The sequence below is a fragment of the Melanerpes formicivorus genome, unplaced genomic scaffold (genome assembly GCF_026170545.1).
Source record: "Melanerpes formicivorus ecotype bairdi unplaced genomic scaffold, bMelFor1.0.p_v2 SCAF_3, whole genome shotgun sequence".
NCBI lineage: Eukaryota > Metazoa > Chordata > Aves > Piciformes > Picidae > Melanerpes > Melanerpes formicivorus.
In genome coordinates this window covers 15,584,814-15,610,577 of record NW_027142355.1, presented here as the reverse complement: position 1 = coordinate 15,610,577, position 25,764 = coordinate 15,584,814, and the positions used below count along the sequence as shown (strand labels likewise).

Genomic DNA, 25,764 nt, shown 5'->3' with positions numbered 1-25,764 from the left:
GAAGCCCCATCCCTGGAGGTTTTTAAGGCCAGGCTGGATATGGCTCTGAGCAACCTGATCCAGTTTGAGGTATGCCTGCCTACGGCAGGGGATTTGAACTTCAATGCTCCTTGAGGTCCCTTCCAAATCTAAAAAATTCTATGATTGCATGAAAGACTGAAAGTAATACAAATTGCCACTGGATGCAAAGGGAAAATAATGATAAAGTATATATAATTAATTAGATTGCTAATGGGAATACAGAGCAAAGGCATAAACAGTTTGTTCCCTCTTTTCTTCTCCTCTTGCTTCTGCTTGCGACTTTCCTCTCTCTCTTCTGTGGCCTAGCCAGAGGTTTTGACTACTGTACGAGTTAATGGGAAGGAGGGAAGGAGTTGGGGAGGAGGTGAACAAGTCCTCTGGATCCATCCAGGGGAGTCTGAGGAGTTTGCATTGTTTATAAAGTGTAACTATATATATTGTAAATATATTGTGTATTTCATACATATTCATTACATTTCATATTTCTACATTGTAGTTTGCTTGTAAATATAGCTTCATTTGCTTCCAAAACCACCTGAGACAGTCTGGCAATTTTATTTTGGAGGTAGTTTCTCCAGATTAGTTTGAGGTAATTTCAACCCATCACAAGAGTACTTAAAGTGTAACTACTGCCTTTTTCTTTCAAGATACTAAGAACCTGACCACTGAGTTTGCTACATTAGGTGAAGAATGTGATAATCCACAAAATAAAACACTAATCCTATAAACTCATGCTGCCAGTTTAATGTATTCATAAAACCTGATGAGTTAACCTCATACCAGAAGGTTTTCCACTTAATGAGGTACTGCCTGTTCTCTTTCAGTTGGCATAAATTCAGTCTTATGTGCTTTAGCTAATTCAGTAGAAATATACTTGCAAATCCACACCTGATCTGGATCACATGTATATTAATGCAGCACACAGATCAGTCATACAGAACTACCATTTCCCAGCATAAGTGGAATTGCATTCATTCTGCAAGCATCACTGCAATTTTTATTTGTTGAACACTGAAATGTAAGGCAAAGAACTACGTAAAAGAAAAATAACTTGGGTCTACTGCTGTTTTTACTTGGAAACCAACCAAAACATACAATACTTTAAAAAAAAAAAAAAATCTCATTCACACTAAATATATGATGCTATCTATTGAGAGGTAACAACAGCAAAGAAAAATAGAACAAAGTATTATTTCAAACACTTAAGACACAGAAGTTTAAGAACTGTCAACATGACCAATATTGGTTAAGGAAAAGTATTTTTGCATGTTAAATTTGTAGTGTTGAACATACTACACTGCACTTCCATTTATTTTGAGTTTCCATGAAATTTAAGTATTTCTTTGTCACACATTGAAAGTAGCCTCTTCTTCAACATGAGGAGGAAATTCTTCACTGTAAGGGTCACAGAGCACTGCAACAGCTTCCCCAGAGAGGTTGTGGAGCCTTCTTCTCTGAAGACTTTCAAGACCCATCTGGATGCATTCCTAGGTGACCTGCAATAGGTCCTGCTCTGACAGAAGGGTTGGACTTGATCTCCTGAGGTCCCTTCCAACCCCTAACCTCCTGTGTTCCTGGTTTTGGTTTACAAACAATATGCTCAAATTCAGCTTACTTCAGTAATGAGCATGCCTCAAAAATTTTCCATTAAAGGTTCTTCTGCTGTTGAGATAGTATACTGAAATCCATGGAATTACAAAGCTAAAATACTGTTATACATAGATAATGTTCAGAATCCAGTATTCTTATTCCAAATGACCTGCAGCCAATTTTGGACAAAATCAAGTACCAATTTACAGATATGACAACAGAAATTGGATAATCCAGGGTAATAGTATTTTGTACAGCTGAAATACATCTGCTTCTTCCTAGAGATGGGACAACAAAATACAAACCTAACATCGACCAGCAATGTTGTTCAAAAAGGTCACAGTTTAGGTACAGCAATGCACATCTATCTCAATTAATTTACTGCAATTTCCTGGTTTAGAAAAACATATAATGGAATAAATCTGAATACTAGAAATAGACTGATTTTTATAAATATATCTTCCCTCAATTAAGCATTCTAGACAAAGCTTCAGGAGGTTGTTCTAGTCCTCATACAAAAAATATAGTTTGTACAGATGCTGGAATATCTCACTGGGTCAATAGGTATTCAGCTACATGCCCTTTTTTTACATCAGCAAGGTACTTTAAATGCCTCTCATGCATTGTATTTTTCCTGCCAGCAGACCACAATTTGTACTCTTCCTTTTATTTCAGGATCTTTTTAACAGAACAAGCCCATAAATAGACGTAGGAGTACAACTGAGTAGATAACAAACCATGACATATGGGCTGAACAAGAAATTGGGAAATAGAACAGTGAGAAGAAAGTGACTAGTGGAAGTAACTTTAAATAGTTTCGCTATCAGATAAAGCTTTCACATAACATATAAACATTTGGCATGGTTGCAAGTAGAAGTAACTGAAAAGCTTTCACTCCAACACATGTGAAATACAGAAATGCATCCATGGGTGTGTATACAACACCTCATTCTGAGATCACTAAACATTTCAATATTCTTTGTCTAAATAACACTGGTCCTAAAAGAAGTCAGTCTGCTAGTATTCACACCTCTTTAACAGAGGAGAGGGAAGTATTAAACCGACTGAGCCACTGCTGAGAACTCTACAAGAAAACTCATTTTGAGCATTTGTTCCACATCTAAAGATTTCATGAGATTCCATCACAAAAACATACTTTCCTTCAAAAGCTTTTCTGTGTTTTAAAACATCTTTCTACAGAAAGATGGTGGTCTTTATCCATATGCAGCATATGCTGAAAGACATGAAAACAATTACCAAACTACATGCACTGAAAGTTCCACACAGAACAGCAAAACACTCTAAGACCATTTAAAATGCCTTGTCAGAAGACACTACTTCGCCACCTTGGAAAAAGACTGCAGCACTGCTATTGATTACATGCAGGATAACCTTCCCATGCAACAACCTAAGGGTTCTGAAGGAGTACAAGAATAGGCCACAGTACCAACCAAACATCTAACACTTTCTGGAAAACAAACAAAAACCAAAAGCTTCAATTGTTTTTCTCACAAGCAAAATTACGTATCTATAGACACTTTTTAGGACATTCATTTTTCCCTTACCAGGTTTCTTTCATCTCTTCATCTACACATGAAAGAATCCTGATTTCCTGTACCTTTCTAAACCTACTTTAGATTTATCACCAGGAAGTATTTACAAGGTTTACTACAATGCTTGCAGAGAACAGAGCAGAACCAGTGTCAAGGGGAGCAAGAAATGGGGCAGTTGTTTGAAGTTTGCCTGAAGCTGTAGTTCTGTGAGGGGAAGGGCATGAGGAGGAAAGCTACTAGTCAGCAGCCTCTTCACTCCAGATTTGAAGGTTCCAGTGTGGTTTGGCTGTAAGGCATATACTGCAACACTCCATAAAACGCTAGTACAGTGGAAATCTTGTAGCACTCAGCTGTCTCCAAATTGTAACTTTCATCCCATACAAAAGTATTTATAATTAAAAATCTCACTTCCCTTTTTACGAGATTTTTAAAAATAATGTTATTTTCCTTATCTTTACACACAAGCACATCACTTAAAAGATATTAAAACGCTAGCTACAAGTACCTGTGAGCAAAACTCAAAGTATGCATGACAGCATGTAGTGAGCCACTATATTATACACTTAGAAACTCCATCAAGGTTGTACTTCCCCTTGTAAGATTTCAACAGCATAAGCAACTCTCAGGAAAATAAAACAATACAAAAAGTTAAATGGGGGTTTGACTGGTGTTCCTTCGATTCTTTCTGCACTTTATTCTTATTGCACCATTCTAATCGTTGTTCAGCTCTACAAGAAACATTAAAAGCAAACATCCTGCAATCTAAAATTTCTTTCCTGTAAGCAGAGATACACAGAATGCACGTCAGAAGTTTGAGAGGCTATCCCTTTCAAATGGAAGTTAGGGCCCTCTCTAAACAAGGCTTCCGGGACAAACTACGCTGGGTCTCTTCCCCAGAACGGCTCTACCTACACTCTCGAAAGAAGCCGAGGCACCCACCTGCATTAACGGGCTATGTCTCCCCTCACCCCGAAAACTTTTGAGGGGCCACGAACATACCGCGGTACGGCAGAGCGGCTTTGCCTCTGCCTCGTTAGCCCAGGAAGGCATCCCACCGCCCATCCGCCCTCCAAGCCCGAAACGCGCGGCCCTCTCCTCAGCCATCGTCGGGTGCTACATTAGCTGCGAGCTGCCTCGGCGGCCACCTGCCCCGCCCTCGCCTACACAAGGGCCCTTCTCTCAGGGCTGGGAGGTGTGGGGCACCTCACCTCAGGGCTTTAGGGGAGATTACTTCAGGGCGACCTTTACCTCATGGGAGCCCTTACCTAAGAGGAGCAGCTTGACCTCCCTGGCCGCCTTCTCGCCATCCTCCCGCAGGTTCCTGTCGATCATCTTGCTCCTCTCTACCGCTGCCTTGTCCTCGGCGCTTAGCGTGCAGCCCATTTTGGGAACGGGGGCTGTTTTAATTCGGCGGGAGAACAGAAGCAAGGGAGCGGCGGGGTTTCGCGCCCGAGGCCGCCAGAGAGGCGCTGAGGGAGGGGGAGTGGGCGCCTCCCCGCTCTCTTCCCTCTCTTCTCTCTTCTTCCCCCACCCCCCCTCCCCCCCCCACCTGAAACGCAACGGCGGCGTAGGCACCACACGCCGAGTTTACCTCACACGCAAGCAAGCGGGGAGGAAGGGAACGGCGAAGGTGGGAGGGAGCGAGGGAAGGCTTGCCTGGAGCTGTCTCCGGAGAAACACAGCGAAGGAGAACAGAGAGGGCTGCTGACAGAGGTCGCGCACCGGGGGCTGCCGTCGCCGCCGGCCGCCAGGATACTGCGCCCGCCGCACCGCCCCCGCCCCTCCGGAGGCTCTCGGCCGCGCGCACCGCCCACACGGCGGCGCGGAAAGAGGGAGGGAAGGGGCGAGCGCGTGCACGGCGGGAAGAGCGGGGCGACTGCGCGTGCGCACGGCATCGCCGAGCCGGAGGGCAGACCGCAACGGCACCAAAATGTGAATGAGATGACAACGGGACGCGGGAAGGAGGGGGGAAAGCGGCTTCCCTCGGTTCGTTCTGCGTCTGTGTGACGCCACCGCCGGCAGGACCAGACCCCGGCCACATGCCATTGCCGAGAGAAACCGTTGAGGGCTCGAATTTAAACAGCTTTCTGAAGGAGAGTCCATTCCTCGATGGGGCGGGGGAGGGCTGGTCAGGACTGTACCAACGCCCGCAGGAGGGATTCCGGGGACTGAGGTCCCCTGAGGCACGGCGGAGAGTGAGAGCCACGGGAGGAGACCTCTCTCCGCAGCCATGGCCCTACCTGGGGACTGCCCCAGTCACCGTCGGTTACCGGCGTCCTCGCCGGCGCTGGATGCTGGTGGGCTCCTGGGCGATCGTCCCCGCAGGAGGCGGAGGCCGGGAGGGGCCTGAGACAGCAGCGGGGCTCTCTGGTCTGCAGCATTCTTCCACTATAAGAAGACGAACGAACACGATCCCGCCCCTCGGATCAAAACTAGAGAGACAACCTTTTGCTGTTGCTGGTGGACTTTCTCGGAGATGAAGTGCAGCGCTGTCTGAATAGCCACATCCTATCGATGAGTTATTTTGTTGCTTGTTCTATGCTTTAATATAAACTCCCTAAAAAAACTATATACAATGTCTCCCGACCTTTCACATCTTGAGCTGTTTGGACTGCAAGAACACCAACCAACCTATCAAAACCAAACCGAACAACAAACGAAAAAGCCCCAAAAAAACTCAAACAAACAAAACCAAACCCAACCAACCAAAAACCCCAAACAGATCCTTTCACCTTATAATAGGATCACAGAAAAATGAGAGCTGGATCCCATGAGATCATTCAGCCCAACCTGCTCAAAGCTGCGTCAGATGAGCCTCTGTGTGACTTTGTATCCATCACTCCCCATCGCTCAACTTGTGAGCACAGTCAGTTTGAAACAGAGTAGATTTCACAGCATTTTTAGATAAAACAGCCTGCACATGAGATAAAACTCTGTGAATCTCAGGAAAAGTTTCAGTGAAAAGTTAAGACAGTGAGTCTGAAAGGCAAATCTGTTAACTAAGGGTTCATCTTCCCCAGCAAGGATTTTTTTAGTCCCTATAGGATCTCAATAATTTCTGCCGCATGAATGAGCTTGAAAAGAGCAGAATTTTACAGTACAGGAGGTATTTTACCATTAGAGTACAAAGACTTTAAGTCAGACTCAGCTGCTACTATACTTGGCAAATTAAAAGTTCTATCCTGTAGTACTTAGTCTTGATGGGAAAGTATATGTAATGTTCAATTTTTGTTGGATTTTCTTTTACTGGGGTCTTTGAATGCTGATGGTGGATAACCCATAAGTAAAATCAAGTAAATATCACTCAAACTGAGACTTCTAGAAACCCCAGGCAACCCTGACTCTTAACACTTCATAAGGCCATTAGACACTTCAGGTCATGTATGGGAAGCTTGTTTGGAGTTGTCACATATGGGAGGCTTCTTCTGGATTTCCTGACATCTTCTGTGACAAAGTGGCAGAAGTAATGATGTAGACTGCTGCTCAGGAAAGAAGGAGGTGAGAAGAGAAGAAAAGAAAATTAATGATCTTAGGGATAGTTTTCTGTGTTGGAAATGAAGGATAAAGAATTATTTCTGAGGTAAACAACATGGTTTGGATATTGTGAAGTGAAAGTGTGCAGATTAAGAAACTAGTAAACAGAGATTATGGTAAATGGAAATATGTGATAATGAGAGAAGTAGACATTTTAAGGATGGAGATAGTACAAGCACAACTATTGATTCATTTAATCATGTGCCTAATGCACATATTTTTACCCTTCTGACTAAGATTGTCTGCTGCAGCTCTTTCTCTGCCCTCTTACCCTTTTAACATTGTCACTACACCCTCAGGTAGTCAAACAGTTAAATATAGTTTGTATTTGGGCAGTACATCATCTATCAGTTTTATTCCAATATTTCAGGAATGTCTTTCCTCTAATGCATTAACTACAATTGCTTCACAGCAGTATGGTTACATGAGAGAAAGCTTTCATCCCTACAGTTAGAATTGTACAGCTTTTCCATTCATCTAACAAGATGGGAGATTGCTAAGAAGTTGTGTGGGTGCTTTGTGGCCTCATTTCTGAGAGAGGATTATTTCAAGAGATTTTGTTGTTTTGCTTGCTTTAATAACAAATAGCTGTTGTTTAGTATGACCTCCTTTTGACTCCCCATCACCTGCTCTTGGGCTCATTTTTCTCCAAGATTATCTTAAGCTGCTACTGCATGGCCTTAATAGACAGAATTTCTTGTGTTTCATATGGAGTATAGCATGTTTTGTGGGGATAGTGATCAGCCTTCACCCTTTTATTTTGCTTTTCTTTTTTTCAGATTTTAGTTTATCTGATTCAGCCACCTTATTTGCTTTCATCTCTGAATAGACAAAGTAGCAAAAGACCATTCAGATCATCAAGTCCAACCATCAACCTAACACCATCATGGCCATGTCCTGAAGTGCCATGCCCATACATTTATTTTAACCCCTCCAGGACCAGTAATTCCATCAACACCCTGGGCAGCCTGTTCCAATGCCTAACCACTTTTTGTAAAGAATTTTTTCCTAATATCCAACCTCAGCCTCCTCTGGTGCAATTTGAGGTGGTTTCCTCTTATTCTGTCACTTGATATTAGGGAGAACAGACCAAGATCCACCTTAATAAAACCTCCTTTAAGGCAGTTGTAGAGAACAGTAACGTCTCACCTCAGCCTCCTCAAAACTAAACAATCTCAGTTCCCTCAGCCATTCATTATCAGACCTATTGTCCAGACTCTTCACAGCTGTGTTGCCCTTCTCTGGACATGCTCCAGCACCTCAATGTGCTTCTTGTAGTGAGAGGTCCAAAACTGAACACAGAATTTGAGGTGTGGTCTCACCAGTGCAGAAGCACAGGGGCACAAGCACTTCCCTACTGCTGCTGGCCACACTATTCCTGATGCAGGCCAGGATGCTGTTGGCCTTCTTGGCCACCTGAGCACACTGCTGGCTTGTGTGCAGCTGGCTGTCATCTTTGGGCCTTGCCATCCAGAGGTTTTTTTTACCTAGAGAAGCATCCACCCATGCAAGCCATAAGCAGCCATTTCTGTGAGAGACAGTGTCAAATCCTTTATACTAAAGTCCAGGTAAATAGCATCCACAACCTTTTCCTCATCCACTAAGTGGGTCACTTTGTTGCAGGAGGAGATCAGGTTTGCTAAGCAGGACCTTTGGAACTACCTGAGTCCTTGAAGTCACATAATTTACTTTAAATTACATAAATTACACAAATTACTTTAAATTAGTCATAGAATGACAGAGGTTGGAAGGGACCTCCAGAGCTCTGGGGGAGACCTAATAGTGTCTTTCCAGTACCTTTAGGGGGCCTACAGAGGGACTGTTTCCAAAGGCCTTCAGTGATAGGATGAGGGGCAATGGTTTGGAAGTAGAGAGGAGTAGATTTAGATTGGATGTTAAGAAGAAGTTCTTCACCATGAGGCCGGTGGAACACTGGAACAGGTTACCCAGGGAGGTATTCATTTTCCAGCCTTCTTGCAGCCCCCCTTGAGGTACTGGAAGGCCACAATTAGGTCTCCACAGAGCCTTCTCTTCTTCAGGATGAACAACCCCAGCTCTCTCAGCTTGTCTTCATAGCAGAGGTGTTCCTGCTCTTATTAATATGAATTATGATGTATTAATAAGACAAATAGTATATTAATTAAAATATTAATTATTATCCATTAATATAGAAACATGCCCCAAAACCCCTTATTAATAGGTTCCGTGTTTGGCTGTGTATTTACAAAGGATGTGTAAAGTATATAGGCAATATTAACAATTTCAACAGTATTAAGCAAACCGGGAAAATAACGCTGGGAAAAACAATCTGCGGCTTGTTATGTCGTTTGTCCACCAGGGGGAGACTCGACAGTAACCTTGCCGAAACGGCAGCAATTAAAGACAGAACCCTTTACAGAGGTTTTATAGAAAATAATCACCATAATACAAATCCAGAATTCTCTCCAGGGATGCAGTATAGTCCAGGTTACACAGAGCAAGTGAATAGAAGCTGTCCCTTCTTTCTTGACACCCAGCCCTCTAATGTTTATACACATTTATTAGATCCCCTCTCAGTCTTCTCTCCAGACTAAACGGCCCCAGGTCTCTCAGCCTTTCCTCACAAGGCAAGTGCTCCAGTCCCTTATCATCTTTGTAGCCCTCCGTTAGACTGTCTCAAGTAAACCCCTGTCCCTCTTGAACTGGAGAGCCCAAAAATGGATGCAATATTCTAGGTGGAGCCTCACTAGGGCTGAGTAGAGGGGAAGGAGAACCCCCCTCGATCTATTGGACACACTCTTCTTGACAGAACAAAGGGCAATGGGTGGAAGTTGAGGCATAGGAAGTTCCGTGCAGACATGAGGAAAAAAAAAAAATTCACTGTGATGGTGGTGGAACACTGGAAGAGGCTGCCCAGGTGGCTTGTGGAGTCTTCCTCTCTGGAGATACTGAAAACCTGCCTGGATGAGTTCCTCTCTGCCCTGGTATAGGTGATCCTACTCTGGCAGGGGGGTTTGACTAGATGATCTTTCAACATCCTTTCCAGTCCATAACATTCCACAGAATTCACCCGAGGATCCCATTGGCCCTCTTGACCACAAAGGCACATTGCTGTCCCATGCAGAATTTCTTGTCCACCAGGACTCTCAGATCCTTCTCCACAGGGCTGCTCTCTAGCACATCACTTCCTAACCTGTACTGGTGTGCTGCAATTTATTATTCCTTCCCAGGTGCAGGACTCTGCACTTATCCTTGTTGAACCTCATTAGGTTCCTCTCTGCCCAGCTCTCCAGTCTGTCCAAGACTTGCTGAATGGCTGCACAGCATTCAGGTGTATCAGCCAAGCCTCCCAGTTTGGTATCATCAGCAAACTTGCCGAGCAGACACTGTCCCCTCATCAATGTCCTTGATGAAGATGTTGAACAGGGCTGGACCCAGCACTGATCCCTGGGGGACTCCACTAGTAACAGCTCTCCAGCTGGACTTGACACCACTGATCACCACTCTTTGCACTCTGTTGTGCACCCAGTTCCTAATCTCACTGTCTGTTCTTCTATCCCACACTTTCTGAGCTTGCTCACAAGGGTGTTATGGGAGACAGTGTCAAAAGCCTTCCTAAGGTCAAGGTAGACTACATCCACTGGTCTCCCTCCATCTACCCATTCATGTACAACATCATAGAAAGCTATCAGATTAGTCAAGCATGATTTCCTCTTGGTAAATCCATGCTGACTACTGTCATCAATATCCATAAGACTTGGTAGTAACTTTAGATTACACAAAGTTGAAATAGAAGTGGTAAAGGAATCTAGAAATAAAAACCTTCCTTAATAACAACAACAAAAAATTTTCTTCTCCTTCTCAGTGTGCAAAATTAATTCTTCTTTGCCTGTCATGAGATGATCTGATAGAATAATCTGGGAAAGTATTCTATGCAGTTTATTTCATCATATTGAGTTTTGGCTAGTATACCTAGGCTTTATTCCCAATAAATTAGATGCTGTTTCCAGCTTCTCTCATGAGAAGGATTTGGAAGATCCAGATATTTCCCTACTGGAACAGAGCTGTAAAACTGAGTTACGAGCATGTGCTTCAAGAATTTAAGTAACCCAGATTAACAAAACTTTGTATTGACAAAACTGTCTAAGCGGACAAAAACAGGAAATGTTCTCAGATGAGAAAGAGCTATCAGGAATTTAAACAGGAAAATCTTGAGTACTGTTTGTTACTGCAGAATGCTAATGCTGTGAGCAGGATGACCATTGCCCTATTCATTAATTTCAACAGCAACTCATCCCAAGGTCAGGCAATCCAGGTCATCAGTGCAAAGTGGTACACAAGGTACTTCACTAGTTAAAAAAAAGCTTAAATTGGAACTAGAGACAAGGGAGTGAGATGTCCAAACACCCCCTATATTAATAGGACCAAGTTGCAAACAAGGATAATGAACAAAAAGCATCCAGGGCATTCTAGGAAAAGAAAATATTACAGCTAGGGTCAGAGAAGTCAGGCAAGCTTTGAAGTCCAGACTAGCAATGAGGTCCATCTGTAGCAGAGTAACAGAACTCAGATACAGTAATCAGGAGCAGATCACAAGTGGAAGTACAAACAGGTGTGTTGCTGGCACACAGAGTGAATCATTATCTGCAGGACAGAAAGCCTGGGGAAGGAAAAGGAAGATGTGGAAATGGTTTAAATGCCATCCAGTTCTGGGCCACTCAGTTCAAGAAGGGCAGGGAACTGCTTGAAAGAGTCCAGCACAGAGCCACAAAAATGATTAAGGGAGTGGAACATCTTCCTTACGAGGAGAGACTGAGGGAGCTGGGGCTCCTTAGCTTGGAGAGAAGGAGACTAAGGAGTGACTTCATTAATAATTAGAATTTAGAATAAACCAGGTTGGAAGAGACCTTCAAGATCATCGTGTCCAACCTATTACCCAACACCACCTAGTCAACTAAACCATGCAACCAAGCACCCTATCAAGTCTCCTCCTGAACACCTCCAATGATGGTGACTCCACCACCTCCCTGGGCAGCCCATTCCAATGGGCAATCACTCTCTCTCTCTCTAGAATTTCTTCCTAACCTCCAGCCTAAACCTCCCCTGGTGCAACTTGAGACTGTGTCCTCTTCTTCTGGTGCTGGTTGCCTGGGAGAAGAGACCAATCTCCACCTGTCTACAGCCTCCCTTCAGGTAGTTGCAGATGGCAATAAAGTCTCCCCTGAGCCTCCTCTTCTCCAGGCTAAGCAACCCCAGCTCCCTCAGTCTCTCCTCATAGGGCTTGTGTTCCAAATCCCTCACCAACTTTGTTGCCCTTCTCTGGACACATTCCAGCAAGTCAACATCTTTCCTAAACTGAGGGGCCCAGAACTGGACACAGTACTCAAGGTGTGGCCTAACCAGTGCGGTGTACAGGGGCAGAATGACCTCCCTGCTCCTGCTGTCCACACTGCTCCTGATGCAGGCCAGGATGCCATTGACCATCTTGGGTGCCTGGGCACACTGTGGGCTCATGTTCAGCTTACCATCGACCAGTACCCCCAGGTCCCTCTCTACCTGGCCACTCTCCAGGCACTCTGACCCCAGCCTGTAGCACTGCATGGGGTTGTTGTGGCCAATGTGCAGAACCCAGCACTTGGATGTGTTAAATCTCACAAAGTGAGATTGTAAGGGGTGAGTGCCAATAGGATGGAGTAAGGCTCTTCTCAAGCTCTTCTCAGCAATGCCCAATGACTAAACAAAGCACAATGGGTGGAAGCTGAGGCATAGGGAGTTCTATGGAAACATGACAAATTATTGGGTTTTAACTGTGAGGGTGACAGAACACTGGAACAGGCTGCCCAGTGGGGTTGTGGAGTCTCCCTCTCTGGAGATACCCACCTGGATGCGTTGCTGTGTGATCTTTTATAGGTGATAAGGGGTTGGACTGGATGATTTTTCGAGGTCCCTTCCAACCCCTAACATTTTGTGATTCTGTGATGGTAGTGTGACTAGAGAGCTGCAATTCCCACGGTTGTGGCAAGGCAGGTAGACTGCGGGCCAGGCTCTCGTTGGGCTGGCAGGCTCATAGTGCTGCTTATCACCAGAAAACTCAGAAGCCTTCAGGGCTCACCTCTCATTGTATCCTGTCAATTGAAAAACCATTTACAATTCTTAGCAGCTCCTTTGCTGACGGATAACCATTATTATGTCAAAGAATTGCCGCAGATCACAAGTTTCCACGTCCCGAGGCTCAGAGCAGTTCCTCAGCTCCCATGGGTGGGCGGGGCTGGAGCCTGAGGCACTAGTTTCAAAACGGACCTGCCAGGAGTAGGAAGTTTTCCCCTGCAATTGTATCTTAAGCTGAAACCAGATAGGTAGTGAGTGAAACGGTTTGGAAGTCACAAAATACATTAAAAAAAAAAAAAAAAAAAAAAAAATCAATCAAACAAAACCTCAAGCAAACAACCCCCCCACACACACCTAAAACCCTATAACATTTTCCTAAGTTCTAAAGTAACCCATGGGACAGGAATGACAGATGTTGAAGTTTTAGTTAACTTAAACCTATTTAAGCTACATGAATTCATAAGGGAAAAATAACCATATTGCTGAGGAGTCACATTCGCTCAGAGGTGGCATTTACACCAGAATGTTCTCCTTGCTTTAGCAGATGTCTCCTGTTTATCTGTTGGGAGAGTTTAGTTAAACCCTCCAGTCTCCCCCAAATAAATACCATCAAGCATTTCACTGTATTTTGTTTCCCAATTTTGATTTTTTTTTTTTTCATGAAAACCTGTAAAGTTTTTGACAAATTATTCTGTGGCATGCAGCAGTATGCTTTATCCAGGATTCAGATTTTGGAGATATTAAAGAGACATGGGCTAACTGGTAATACTTCTCAGCTATGGGATCATAGGTGACATGTGATGTAAATATGACTTGAGTGCAGAGATCACAGACAAAGAGGACACCAGAATGGACACCAGAGAGGACACTGGTAGTGAACTGATTTTACACAGGGAATGCCCACATCATGCAGTGACCAGGAGCAAGGCAATTTCTGAGCTAACAGGGCCATGCAAGAAAATCATTTTGCATTGCCATGCTTCAAGGAGGGTTTATAAGTCTGGGCATAATGCAATACCATGTCTAAACTGCAGAGTTGGCTCCTCAGCTCCTGTGGCTCCTCAGCAGAGTTTGAAAGTGTCTGTGTGATCCAGACACCCTCTACCAGTGTCTGCAATAGAAAACAGAAATGAATGTTCATAGCTTGCCATGTCCTATTTAAGACCAAACAAGAGAACAAACAACCCAGATTTCAGGGATGAGGAACAAAACAGGAATCAGAAATGTGGCAGTTCTCTCAGGAAGGAGTGTTGCACTACTGACTATCCAAATATAAATGTTATTTTTCACATAAGACATTTCATTTTAACTTCTTTATAGACACACATATACTGTATATTCATCAGTTTGTTACAGCTTCTAAAGAGTGGAAGCAGTGGGGTATCTCTCTGTTCACAGATATCTGTTTTTTAATAAGATCTATTCAGAGCAAGACAAAAGCCTGATTGAATGCTGGGAGAAATTCTGTATTGTAGAGTCATTTAAATCTGAACTAGGACATTCTCTGGGCAATTACATAAAAATGACTAGTGACCCACTGTACAATAGTTGCTTTCAACATGATCCAAGGCCAAGACAGACTTTTGACAGTTACATAATGCAGATGGGTCATGATCAGCCAACACAGAAATGTTTGGCATTGTGCAAAATGAGAACCACATTTAGCAAAGTTGAAACAAACTGGGGAAAAAAAAAAAAAAAAGGAAAGAAAAAAAAAAAGTTAAAAAACACCACAAGAAGTAGGGGGGGGGAAGAAAAAACACTTCCATTTCAGGCATGCTGATCAGTTTTCTAATTAATAATATTCAAATGTTGAAATATTTATTTGTAGTCTGAAAGCTAAGTAGTAATAGGAAGATTGGAAAAGTCTGAAATAAGTCTAGGAGGTGCTGTTCAGTATCTTCATTGATGATATGGACAGCAATATTGGGGCACACTCAGCAAGTTTGCAGATGAGACACAGCTGAGTGGTATGGCTGATAAGTCTAAGGATGGGATGGGTGCCATCCAAAGGGAGCTGGACAGGCTGAAGAGGTGGGCTGGTGAGAACTTCATGAGATACTGTAAGGTTCTGCGCCCAGATCAGGGCAATCCCAGATATTAATACAGGCTGGGCCATGATAAATTGAGATCAGCCCTGCAGAAAAGGACTTGGGGATGCAGGTACATGAGAAGCTAGACATGAGCCAACAGTGTGTACTTGCAGCCTAGAAGGTCAATGGCATCCTGGGCTGCATCAAAACCAGCATGACTAGCAGGTCAAGAGAACCTCTCTTGATACTACCACTTTGCTGTGCTCTGGTGAGACCTTGTTTGGAGAACTGCATGCAGCCCTGGATCCCTCAACACAAGAAGGACATGGTCCAGAGGAGGGCCACAAAAATAATCAGGGGGCAGGAACACCTCTGTTATGAGGACAGGATAAAGGAACTGGGGTTGTTCAGCCTGGAGAAAGCTCCAGGAAGACCTTATAGCAGACTTCCAGTACCTGAAGGGGGCCTACAAGAAGGCTGCACAGGGACTGCTTACAAAGGCCTGCAGTAACAGGATGAGGGACAATGGTCTGAAATCAGAGAAGAACAGATTTAGATTCGATGTTAGGAAAAAGTTCTTTACTGTGAGGGTGGTGGAACACTGCAACAGGTTACCCAGGGAGGTAGTTGAGGCTCCATCCCTCCAGGCTTGACATGGCTCTGAGCAGCTTGCTCTAGTGGAGTTTGTCCCTGCTGACTGCAGGGGGTTTGGACTAGATAACTTTCAGAGGTCCCTTCCTACTCAAACTAGTCTATTACTCTATGATTCTATGAGACCTTTGAACTTTGACACAACTGTTCACATAAATATCAGCAACATATTGCAAACAGTTTATTACTCATCATATATGTTGTTGAAATACAGGTATTTTTAATTAGAAATATTTTATTATTACTCTAAAATGACTCTATGGGTCTGTAAAACACCTATAGACTTAGTTACAGAACCAATTCACAAATCCCAGTAATTTAGTTCACCATTAGTGTTCTGCCACCTCTGCTTTTCTTCCTTTCTCCAAAATAAATACATCTGAAAAAATACCCTTGTGTCTGTGAACACCACATTGCAAGAGTCTGAGTTCTCTCTCCTCTCAATGGTAATAAGGTCTTAAACCACACAGAACTGTGGTGCTTCAGTGTACTGAATTTATACTGTCAAAGCCAAGATACATATATATGCATATATATATATGCATGTCAATATAAAGTACACTAAATACATGTATCTAAAAACCTTCTGGAGGGGAGCTATAGCACAAGCTTCTTTGCTATCTCTACTATGATTTTTTCACTGTAGCCTGAAATCCATTGATAGTGAGGATAAGTTTCCAAGGGCTGGAACACCTCTGCTATAATGACAGGCTGAGGGATCTGGGTTTTTTCAGCATAGAGAAGACTCAAGGGCAACCTTAGAACTGCCTTCCAATACCTGAAGGGATTCTACAGGAAGGCTGCAGAGGGACTTTCCTTAAGGGTGTCTAGCAATAGGACAAGGGGGAATGCTTTGAAGCTGAGGGAGAGTATGCTTACACTGGACCTTAGAAAGAAGTTCTTCAGTACAAGAGTGATAAGACTCTGTAATAGGTTGGCCAAGTAGGTTGTGGATGTCTTCTCAGTGGGCATGTTCAAGGCCAGGTAGGATGAGACCTTGAGCAGCCAAGTCTAGCTGAGAGGTGTCCCTGCCGATGGCAGGGAGGTTGGAGTAGATGATCTCTAGGGTCCCTTCCAACCCAAGCCATTCAATGATTCTATGATTGTTTGAACTTGGAAGCAGAAACCTAGATGAAGAAGAAACAGAACATCCTATCCTTGGATGACATTCTCAGCATGAGAAAATCCACTGTTAAAAGAAGTCAAGTTAAACGAAAATTTGCAAATGATTGAGGAGACATGAATATGGAAATAATAATGCACAGAGTGATGCTATCCAAAAGAGCCAGAAATGCCACATCCTTTGATGGTTGCTCTCCAGAAAGCATTCAAATGACACCTTGCATCTAAAAATCACAATTATCAAGCCTCTGCTTTTGCTTCTGTGCTGAGAAGAGAGGGATTGCTATGGAGACAATATATAGCTAATAGCTGGAGGGTAGGTGGAATAAATTAAAAAAATAAACAGTCACAGCTGAAAAGAAGGAATGAGGGATGACCAACAAGTCTGACAAAAAGCTTCTGGTTTTATACTGAAGCTTTGAAAAAATATCTAGAAACTGTCACTGAGAACTGAAAAAGCCATTGAATCAACCAGGTAACAACATCAGGAAATGACTGTAGATTCATCACAGAATACTATAATGGCTTAGATTAGAAGGGACCTACTACAACCTGCCTGACATGGACAGGGACGCCTTTCCACTAGACTTGGCTGCTCAAGGCCTCATACAACCTGGCCTTGAACACCCCCAAGGGAGGAGGCATACACAACCTCCCTGGGCAACCTATTCCAGAGTCTTACCACCCTCGTACTGAAGAACTTCTTCCTAAGATCCAGTCTCAGCTTCAAACCATTCCCCCTTGTCCTGTTGCTAGACACCCTTATGAAAAGTCCATCTCCAGCTTTCCTGTAGGATGCCTACAGGTATTGGAAGGCAGCTCTAAGGTCCCCCCAAGAATCTTCACCAGGCTGAGCAACTCCAATTCCCTCAGCCTATCCTCATAGCAGTGGTGTTCCAGCATTTGGATCATCTTTGTGGCTGTCCTCTGGACTTGCTCCAAAATCTGTGTCCTTCTTATGATGGGAACACCAGAACTGGGTGCAGTATTCGAGGTGGGATCTCACCAGAGCATAGTAAATTGGGAGAACCACCTATTTACACCTGCTGGCCACACTCCCCTTGAGGCAGATGTTCAAATTGAGAAGTTAACAGAAAATTATAGGACTTTCAACTAAACTCTACAGATGGTTTTGTGGTTGTGAACTGGACATTTATTTTTCTGCACTCTCTGAATGTCACACCACTCTGAAATCCCCTTAGGTTTCCAATCCAGGCATTGTGTGAACACTTAACCTTCTATCTTTTGCTAGTTCATTTCTTCCTGTGTGCTTAAAACCAGCAAAAAGCTGGGCTAGTATGACAAGCCAACTCCAAGGGATGCAATCAAACAGTCTTACAACTGACCTGCTAATTTAAAAAAGCAATTATATGTCTGAGTAAGATCATTAAATAATGCACAGTACGACAACTGCCGTAGCGTTACATTAATGGAAACACTTAATGCTGTTACCATGGTTAGTTTGATAAACATGCCCAAAAGGGGCCAGTGCTGTTGATTGCCACCACTGATTCCAGAAAACCTTATTTGTTCTGCTTCTCAGCAAGTTATGAAATACTAAACAATCACCTGTCATTGTTCTTCTGTCAATTAGATAGAATTAAATATAACAAAAGTATAATCCTTTTTTTTGTGTTACTGTATCTCTGCTCTGGATTTAGTTTCTGTCTGTGGTATATGATTTATTATTGATCAACAGAAAGATTTTAAAGGAAGAAAACAAAAAATCTGACTGCAGTAATTGTTTTCTAGTAGTGTTTCTGAGTACATGGTCTGGCTTCTCATCTTTCACGGCAGAGCTAGGTGATAGATACTTATTTTCCTTTAGTGGCTTTTCTCTTTTCAGTCAGATGGCTTCAAATCATTAAGTGCAGTTTTGTGCTACCTACCCTCAGATTCACAACCTGGGTCTGATTCTGTGACTGGTTGTGTCTTATGTCCCAGGAAAGGAGAAGGGTCTTTTGGGTAGGGGTAAGGAGGTGGATGGAAAGATTGTGTTTAGCTCATTTTCATCCTTGATGTCACCTCATATACTTCTGACCAAATGTGGCTGTCAGCTGTAGCAGCTGAGAAGCTAACACACATTGACTTTTGCTCCTCCTGTTGCAGATGTAATAACTTGCTGCAAGAAACTACAGCAACTGCTGAGGGCAGTAATACACTGACATGACTAGATCCAATACTACTTTCCAGAGAAACTCATGATCTATTGAGTTTAATTGCTGTCATAATTGGAGAAAGAAATAAGAGGGATTATGACAGAGAAGCCTGGAGTCTTACTGGTAACATCTTCATTTTCATGCCAAAAAATGATTAAGAGAAACATATATTACTCAACATTTCTTTTACAGCATGATAATACGTGGATGTGAACATGCAGTGAGGAAGTCTATATAGAGAGAAATATAAAAGAACCCTCAAATTCTCCCAGGAAAACAAAAGCTAGACATGCACAGCTCAGTGAACCTTCATGTGCAGTAGTCCTACCACTATTCTCTGACCACCACTTCTCTGTCTCAGCCTACACTTTCCATCTCTGACTTCTGCTCCTGGGTGACTCACCAGATGCTGCAGCTGCGCATGGCTAGTGCAGAGTTACTTGACCTATTCTTGGTATAGTGGGAGTCCAGAGAGAGCTCCACGGAGCTGGACACAGGTTAACTTTCTCTGCATAGGGTGGGCGCTGCAGTGGTTAAAGGTAGATAAATTACACCCATGACTGTGCTACCACCACTAATTAAGACTCTTTTTTTTTTTTCTTCTCATTTTAGCTATCTAGAAACTAGGTATTTAATCTAAGCCATTTATCTAGTCCTGTTACCTCCACACAAGCAATGGGAAAGACAAAAACTCATAAAAGACAGTTTGTCTCCTATTGCATTCAGCCATTCGGGGATTAGATGAATCACCCTTTACCAGAACCTCTATGCTGATTACAAAGGAAACTTGTATGACTAGCCTAGATGACATCACTTTGCAGCTGATAAGACCTTGGAGACAGGAATCCCACATAACCTGAGTGACAGGGAAATTCGTTGAAAAAAGTACTTCAGTAAAGGAATCTGAAATGTAGGACTGCATAGAAGCTAATCAGTAGAACAATAGAAGTGGTAAAACAATAGCTCTACATCTCACTGTAGTATTCATAAGTTCATAGTGTAATGAAGCTTTGTTACAAAATGCCATCCTATACTCCAGAAGTGGAGACATTACCTTGCATGTTGAAATTCTTGTCTTTCCACTGGATAAAACAAAAAAAGAAACAAAACCAAAAACCAACCCACCAACCAAAAAACCCCAAACAAAACCAAACAATTAATGTCCCAGCATTCCCTCTAGGGTTTTCCCAGATTCTTATTCCACTCACCAAGTCTTTTAACTTGTGTTACACAAAGAAAAGAATTCCCATTTGCTTGCCATTTAAATCATTAAAAATAGAGACTTATAAGCAGTATCAAGCAAGACAATGTCTTTGATGTTTTGCACAGGTGCTGGCTGGGGCAAGCCAGGAAGGAAGGGCAACAAAGCTGGTGAAGGGTCTGGAGAACAGGTCTTGTGGGGAGTGGCTGAGGGAACTGGGGTTGTTCAGCTGGGAGGGGGAGAGGTTGAGGGGAGAACTCTTGCTCTCTGCAGCTCCCTGGGAGGAGATCAGAGTGAAGTGGGGTTTGGTCTCTTGTCCCTAGTATCAGGTGATAGACTGAGAGGAAACAGCTTAAAATTGTGCTAGGTGAGGTTTGGGTTGGATACTGGGAGGGATTTCTTTATTGTAGGCGTGGTCAGGCATTGAAACAGGCTGCCCAGGGAGGTGGTGGAGTCACCATCTCTGAAGATGTTCAAGAAAGGTATGGACATGGCTCTTTTGGACATGGTTTAATGGTCATGTTTGTGTTGGGTTGATGGTTGGACTTGATGATCTTGGAGATCTTTTCCAAGTGAAAAAAATCTATTATTCTATGATTTTATCAGTTTATTTATATGCACTGGTAAAGTGATGAGGTATTTTAATATTCTTGAGTTATGCCAATGTCTAGGCCCAATAACTCTGTGAGCAAATCAGCTATATAAATAAACAGAATTACACTGAAATAAGTACAGCAATACTGACTGATGCCAGCTGTGATTCTGAAGCTCTGCATTTTGATGGAAAGTTTGGAGAAAAATAATTCCATAATATAAAAAGTATAAAGAGAAATCAGAAAATAGAAAAGAATTCATTCCCTTTAACCATTCAAGATGAAACAAAATTGCATCTTTTCTTCTTTTGTGCATTCTTATTTATAGTGCACAGTAAACACAGGATGGAAACAACTAGCATATTGTGTAGCTTCTACCAGTGGCTGACACTAGTTCAAATAGATGATCTTGACAGCATGCCCAAAGAAACATTTCAGCTTTAGAGTGTAGAAATGTTGTTTCTTCTGTAAAGTAAGTGCTTATATGAAGCATATGTAAATAGTGGTTTTAAACTAAGAACATAATCTTTATTTCACTGTGGCTGCATTATCCAGGCTTGTGGCCCATAGGAAGGAAAAGGAGTTGTTCAAGAAATTAATGGAGTGCTTGCTGAACCTCACTGCTCATCTGAAATAGCATGAAAACTGTTAATACAGCTGGAGTAGCTGACTTAGTCCTGTTTTCATCTTTAGGAATAGCATCAGCTGCCAGGACTTGGAGCAGAAGGTATGATCAAATTATGAGACTGCCCAGATGAGGCTGTGTGAGCTTTCTAGCTCTGCAAAGGAACTGTGTCAATGTGCAGACTGCAGCTGTACCATGGCCAGGGATCAGGCTTTAGGGGTTTGTGAATTCATAGGTCTGTGTTTTGAGGAATACTGTGTCCAGTTTGGAGATCCCCAAATCAAGAAAGACAGGGATCTGCTGGAGAGTGCCCAACAGCACCCACGTTGGGACTTGAATATCTCTCCTATGAAGAAAGACTGAGGGACCTGGGGCTATTTAGTCTGGAGAAGAGAAGACTGAGACCTTAACAAAAGGGGTGGGTGTCAAGATAAAGGTGCCAGGATATTTTTGGTGGTGTCCACTGAGAGGACAGGGAACAATGGGCACAAGCTAGAACACAGGAGGTTCCACCTCATCACAAGGAGATGCTTTATGGTGAGAGTGACAGAGCCCTGGAACAGGCTGCCCAGAGAGGTTGTGGAGTCTCCTTCTCTGAAGAATTTCAAAACCCACCTGGATGCATTCCTGTGTGACCTACACTAGGTGATCCTGCTTTGTTGGTGGGGCTGGACTCGATAGTCTCTAGAGGTCCCTTCCAACCCCTAACATTCTGTGATTCTTCAATTCTGTTAAGTATTAACTCCATGAGCAAACTAGAGAAATAAAATTAATTCAAGATGCCTTATGTATCAGGCTGGATGTTTTGAAGTTTGTATCAGATTTGTTTGTTTGTACCAAAAGCATGAGAGGTGCCCAGTCTGAAATGTTACCAAGAGTAGAATGGAAAATTCCAGAGTGCTAAACTTTCCTCTCTTGTGCGTTATAGGTCACTGACTTCCTCTATGAACCCAAAATAGTTTGGTTAAAGGAAATCATGTTTGGCAAACTCTGTTATAAAAACTCCTTTGTTCAAATCAGTTCTAATTAGTAAAGATAAAATTCTGATAGTTGTCACCCCAAGTATCTGAGTTTGCATTTATTCTTTTGATAATGGTATCCTTCAGTCACAGGGATGAGGAATCCAAACATTGCAGTGTAGCAGCCCAAACACCTTCACAAATACCATGTGGCCTGAGAGGTGTGTTAGGTTTACAGTAAACTGACATGACCAGCAAAAGTTCTGCACATGACCTTGCCAGTCAGGACAAATCAGCAGCTGACAGAGCTTGTGTTTTCTGTTGGTTTTGTAACAAATTCTGTGCCAGTCATACCTCTAAGTATAAATTTGACTAATTTAAAATTAATAAATGCTAAGTCTGGTTGCAATGCTTTATTGAGTTTGCATGACAAGCTTTTGGTAGTGAGTGGGCTACAGAGAGAGTTTCTATGAGAAGCTGCTAGAAGCTTTTCCTATGTTTGATATAGCCAATGCCAGCCAGCTCCAAGAAAGACCCACTACAGGCCAAGGAAGGCTGAGCCCATGAGAGATGGTGGTAATGACTCTGTGATAACATATCTATGAAGGAGAAAAGAAAATCCTGTACAACTGTACCTGGGTGAGAGCAGTGAGACTATGAGAAACAACTCTGCAGACACCAAGTTCAAGAGGGTGAGGAGGTACTCCAGGCACCAGAACAAAGATTCCTCTAAAGCTTGTTGTGAAGTCCATGATAGAATGGAATAGAATAGAATAGAATAGAATAGAATAGAATAGAATAGAATAGAATAGAATAGAATAGAATAGAATAGAATAGAATAGAATAGAATAGAACAGGTTGGAAGAGACCTTCAAGATCATCGTGTCCAACCCATCAACCAATCCAACCCACCTAAACAACTAAACCATGGCACCAAGCACCCTATCAAGTCTCCTTCTGAACACCTCCAATGATGGTGACTCCACCACCTCCCCAGGCAGCTCATTCCAATGGGCAATCACTCTCTCTGTATAGAACTTCTTCCTAACACCCAACATAAACCTCCCCAGCGCAGCCTGAGACTGTGCCCTCTTGTTCTGGTACTGTGTAGTGGTTTGAGCCCTAACTGGGAGTTAAAAGCCCAAATGGGGAAAAGGCTGAGAATCTCTTCCCCACTCCCCCCCCTCCTCCCTCCAAACAGAGAGGGGAAAAAAAAAAGGGTAAGGAGCAAATCCACTAAACAACAATCTGGAGTCGGCTTGGAAGTAGAGAGGCAAAGAATTTTTCTTTAAACTATACATACGACAATAACAGGAAAAGTTCACAAGGGCAAGGAACAAGAATGAATGGGAGGGGGACAGAAAAGAATAATACAAAACCAGTCTTTCTCTGAGGAGGCATGGAGGCAGCAGGGAAAAGGGTCAGGTCTGGCCACGTGGCTGAGGAGCAGGAGGGCAGCTGCAGTAGCTCTCATCCAGCAGAGGCAGGAGCCAAAAGGAGCTCCAACAGCTATGATGTCCTGCTTTTTTATACCCTAGCTGGGCAGGGAGGGAGGAGTGGAACAGACTCAGCTTTCCCACGGGGAAACACCCTGCAGGGAGGGTAAAGTACTTGCAAGCCTTCCACCCTGCTTTGTTTTTTTGTTTTCAGAAAAGGGCATTAACCCACCACATCCTGGCTGCCTGGGAGAAGAGACCAACCTCTGCCTGTCTACAACCTCCCTTCAGGTAGTTGCAGAGAGCAATAAGGTCACCCCTGAGTCTCCTCTCCAGGCTAAGCAATTGCAGCTCCCTCAGTCTCTCCTCATAGGGCTTGTGTTCCAAACCCCTCACCAACTTTGTTGCCCTTCTCTGGACTCGTTCCAGCAAGTCAACATCCTTCCTAAACTGAGGGGCCCAGAACTGGACACAGTACTCAAGGTGTGGCCTAACCAGTGCGGTGTACAGGGGCAGAATGACCTCACTGCTCCTGCTGGCCACACTGTTCTTGATGCAGGCCAGGATGCCATTGACCCTCTTGGCTGCCTGGGCACACTGCAGGCTCATGTTCAGCCTACCATTGACCAGTACCCCCAGGTCCCTCTCTACCTGGCCACTCTCCAGGCACTCTGACCCCAGCCTGTAGCACTGCATGGGGTTGTTGTGTGATGAGGCAGGCTGTATCGTTGCAGCCCATGGAGGTTAATGGTGGAACAAGTATCCACCTACAGCCCTTGGAGGACCCCATGCTGGAGCAGATGGATGCCCAAAGGAAGCTGCAACCTCTTAGAGAACCCATGCTGGAGCAGGTTTGCTGGCAGGACTTGTGATGCCTCAGGGGATCCATGCAGGAACAGTCCATTCTGAAGAACTGCATCCCACAGAAGGGACCCAGACTCAAGCAGTCTATAAAGAAATGCAGTCCATTGGAAATATTCACATCTGAGCAGTTAGTGGGAGACTGTTTCCCATGGGAGGGTCTCCACACTGGATCAGGGAAAAAGTGTGATGAGTCCTCCCCCCTGAGGAGGAAAAACAAGGTATGATGAACTGACCACAACTCACATTCCACATTGTACTGTGCCACGGGGCAGGAACAGGTGGAGAATTCAGAAGCAGAGTTGAGCCCAGGAAGAAGGCAGGATTGGAGGGAAAGAGTGTTCAGATTTAGTGTTTATTTTTCACCATCCTACTCTAATCTGATTGGTAATAAATTAAACTAATCTCCCCAAGTCAAGTCGGTTTTGCTCACAACAGTCACAGATGAGTGGTTTCTCTCTGTCTTTATCTCAGCTCTTTTATTCTATTTTCTCTCACCTGTCTAGCTGAGAAAGAGTGTGATAGACTAGCTTTGGTGGGCACCAGATATCCAGCCAGGGTCAATGGAAGACAAATGCTCACTCCAAAATAACTCTGAAAGGGTGCAACATCATATATTCTGACATTTCAATTTGAAAGCACTCAACTGTTTAATGCAACACCAAGTTTTCATGTGCAATGCTACATTACCTACATGCATTCAGTTATAAACACAAGTATATCTGTTAAAACAATTTGTTGTGGTTATTCAGATTACGAATCATTTTCAGACAGCATGGCAAGTCTGATGGCAACCAAACTGACCACAGATGTGCCAAAGTGTGACACAAAGTACTGTTATGGTACACAAAAAATGCAGAACAGCTTGAAGTGAAGCTTCTAGGTTACTGTGAACTAGTTATTTCTGGGTCCCTGCCCTGCTGCTTACTGGATTTGTGACTTCAGCATCTTTTCTTACTCTCTGACCACCTCTGCCCTAATTTGTTTTGTTAAAAACTGCCTATGCTTGCTGTCAGCCTGACAGCTCCAGTTTTGGCAGCAATTGTCAGAACCTTGTCACCTTCAAGACTCTGGTGGCCGCTGGCACCTAAACCATACCTGGGTTCTGTGGACCTGCTCTGACAGAGGGTTAAAACTCAGACAAATTCTACAAAACTCACAATAGTGATAACCACAGTGCATTGTATCAGAGAGTGAAGTGCCCAGAATACACCACAACCACTATTTTCTGCTATTAATGTCATTCCAACATCATGCATGAATGTTCTGCTGGTGCCAAGAGGTCAGCTGATGTTAGGTACGTGCTAAATAAGAATGGAACCTGCCTTTTCAAACTCCA

At 43.4% G+C, this 25,764-nt stretch overlaps 1 protein-coding gene across 1 annotated transcript in view; it reads right to left on the bottom strand.

Annotated features, from left to right (window-relative positions):
• GNAI1 (G protein subunit alpha i1) overlaps positions 1–4,959 on the bottom strand; it is a 36,740-nt gene extending 31,781 nt beyond the window's left edge. The window contains exon 1 of the mRNA XM_068167628.1: positions 4,430–4,959. Within this exon, the coding sequence (XP_068023729.1) occupies positions 4,430–4,547 (118 nt within the window). The 5' untranslated portion in view covers positions 4,548–4,959. The remainder of the gene's footprint in view (positions 1–4,429) is intronic.
• Positions 4,960–25,764: the final 20,805 nt, after the last annotated feature.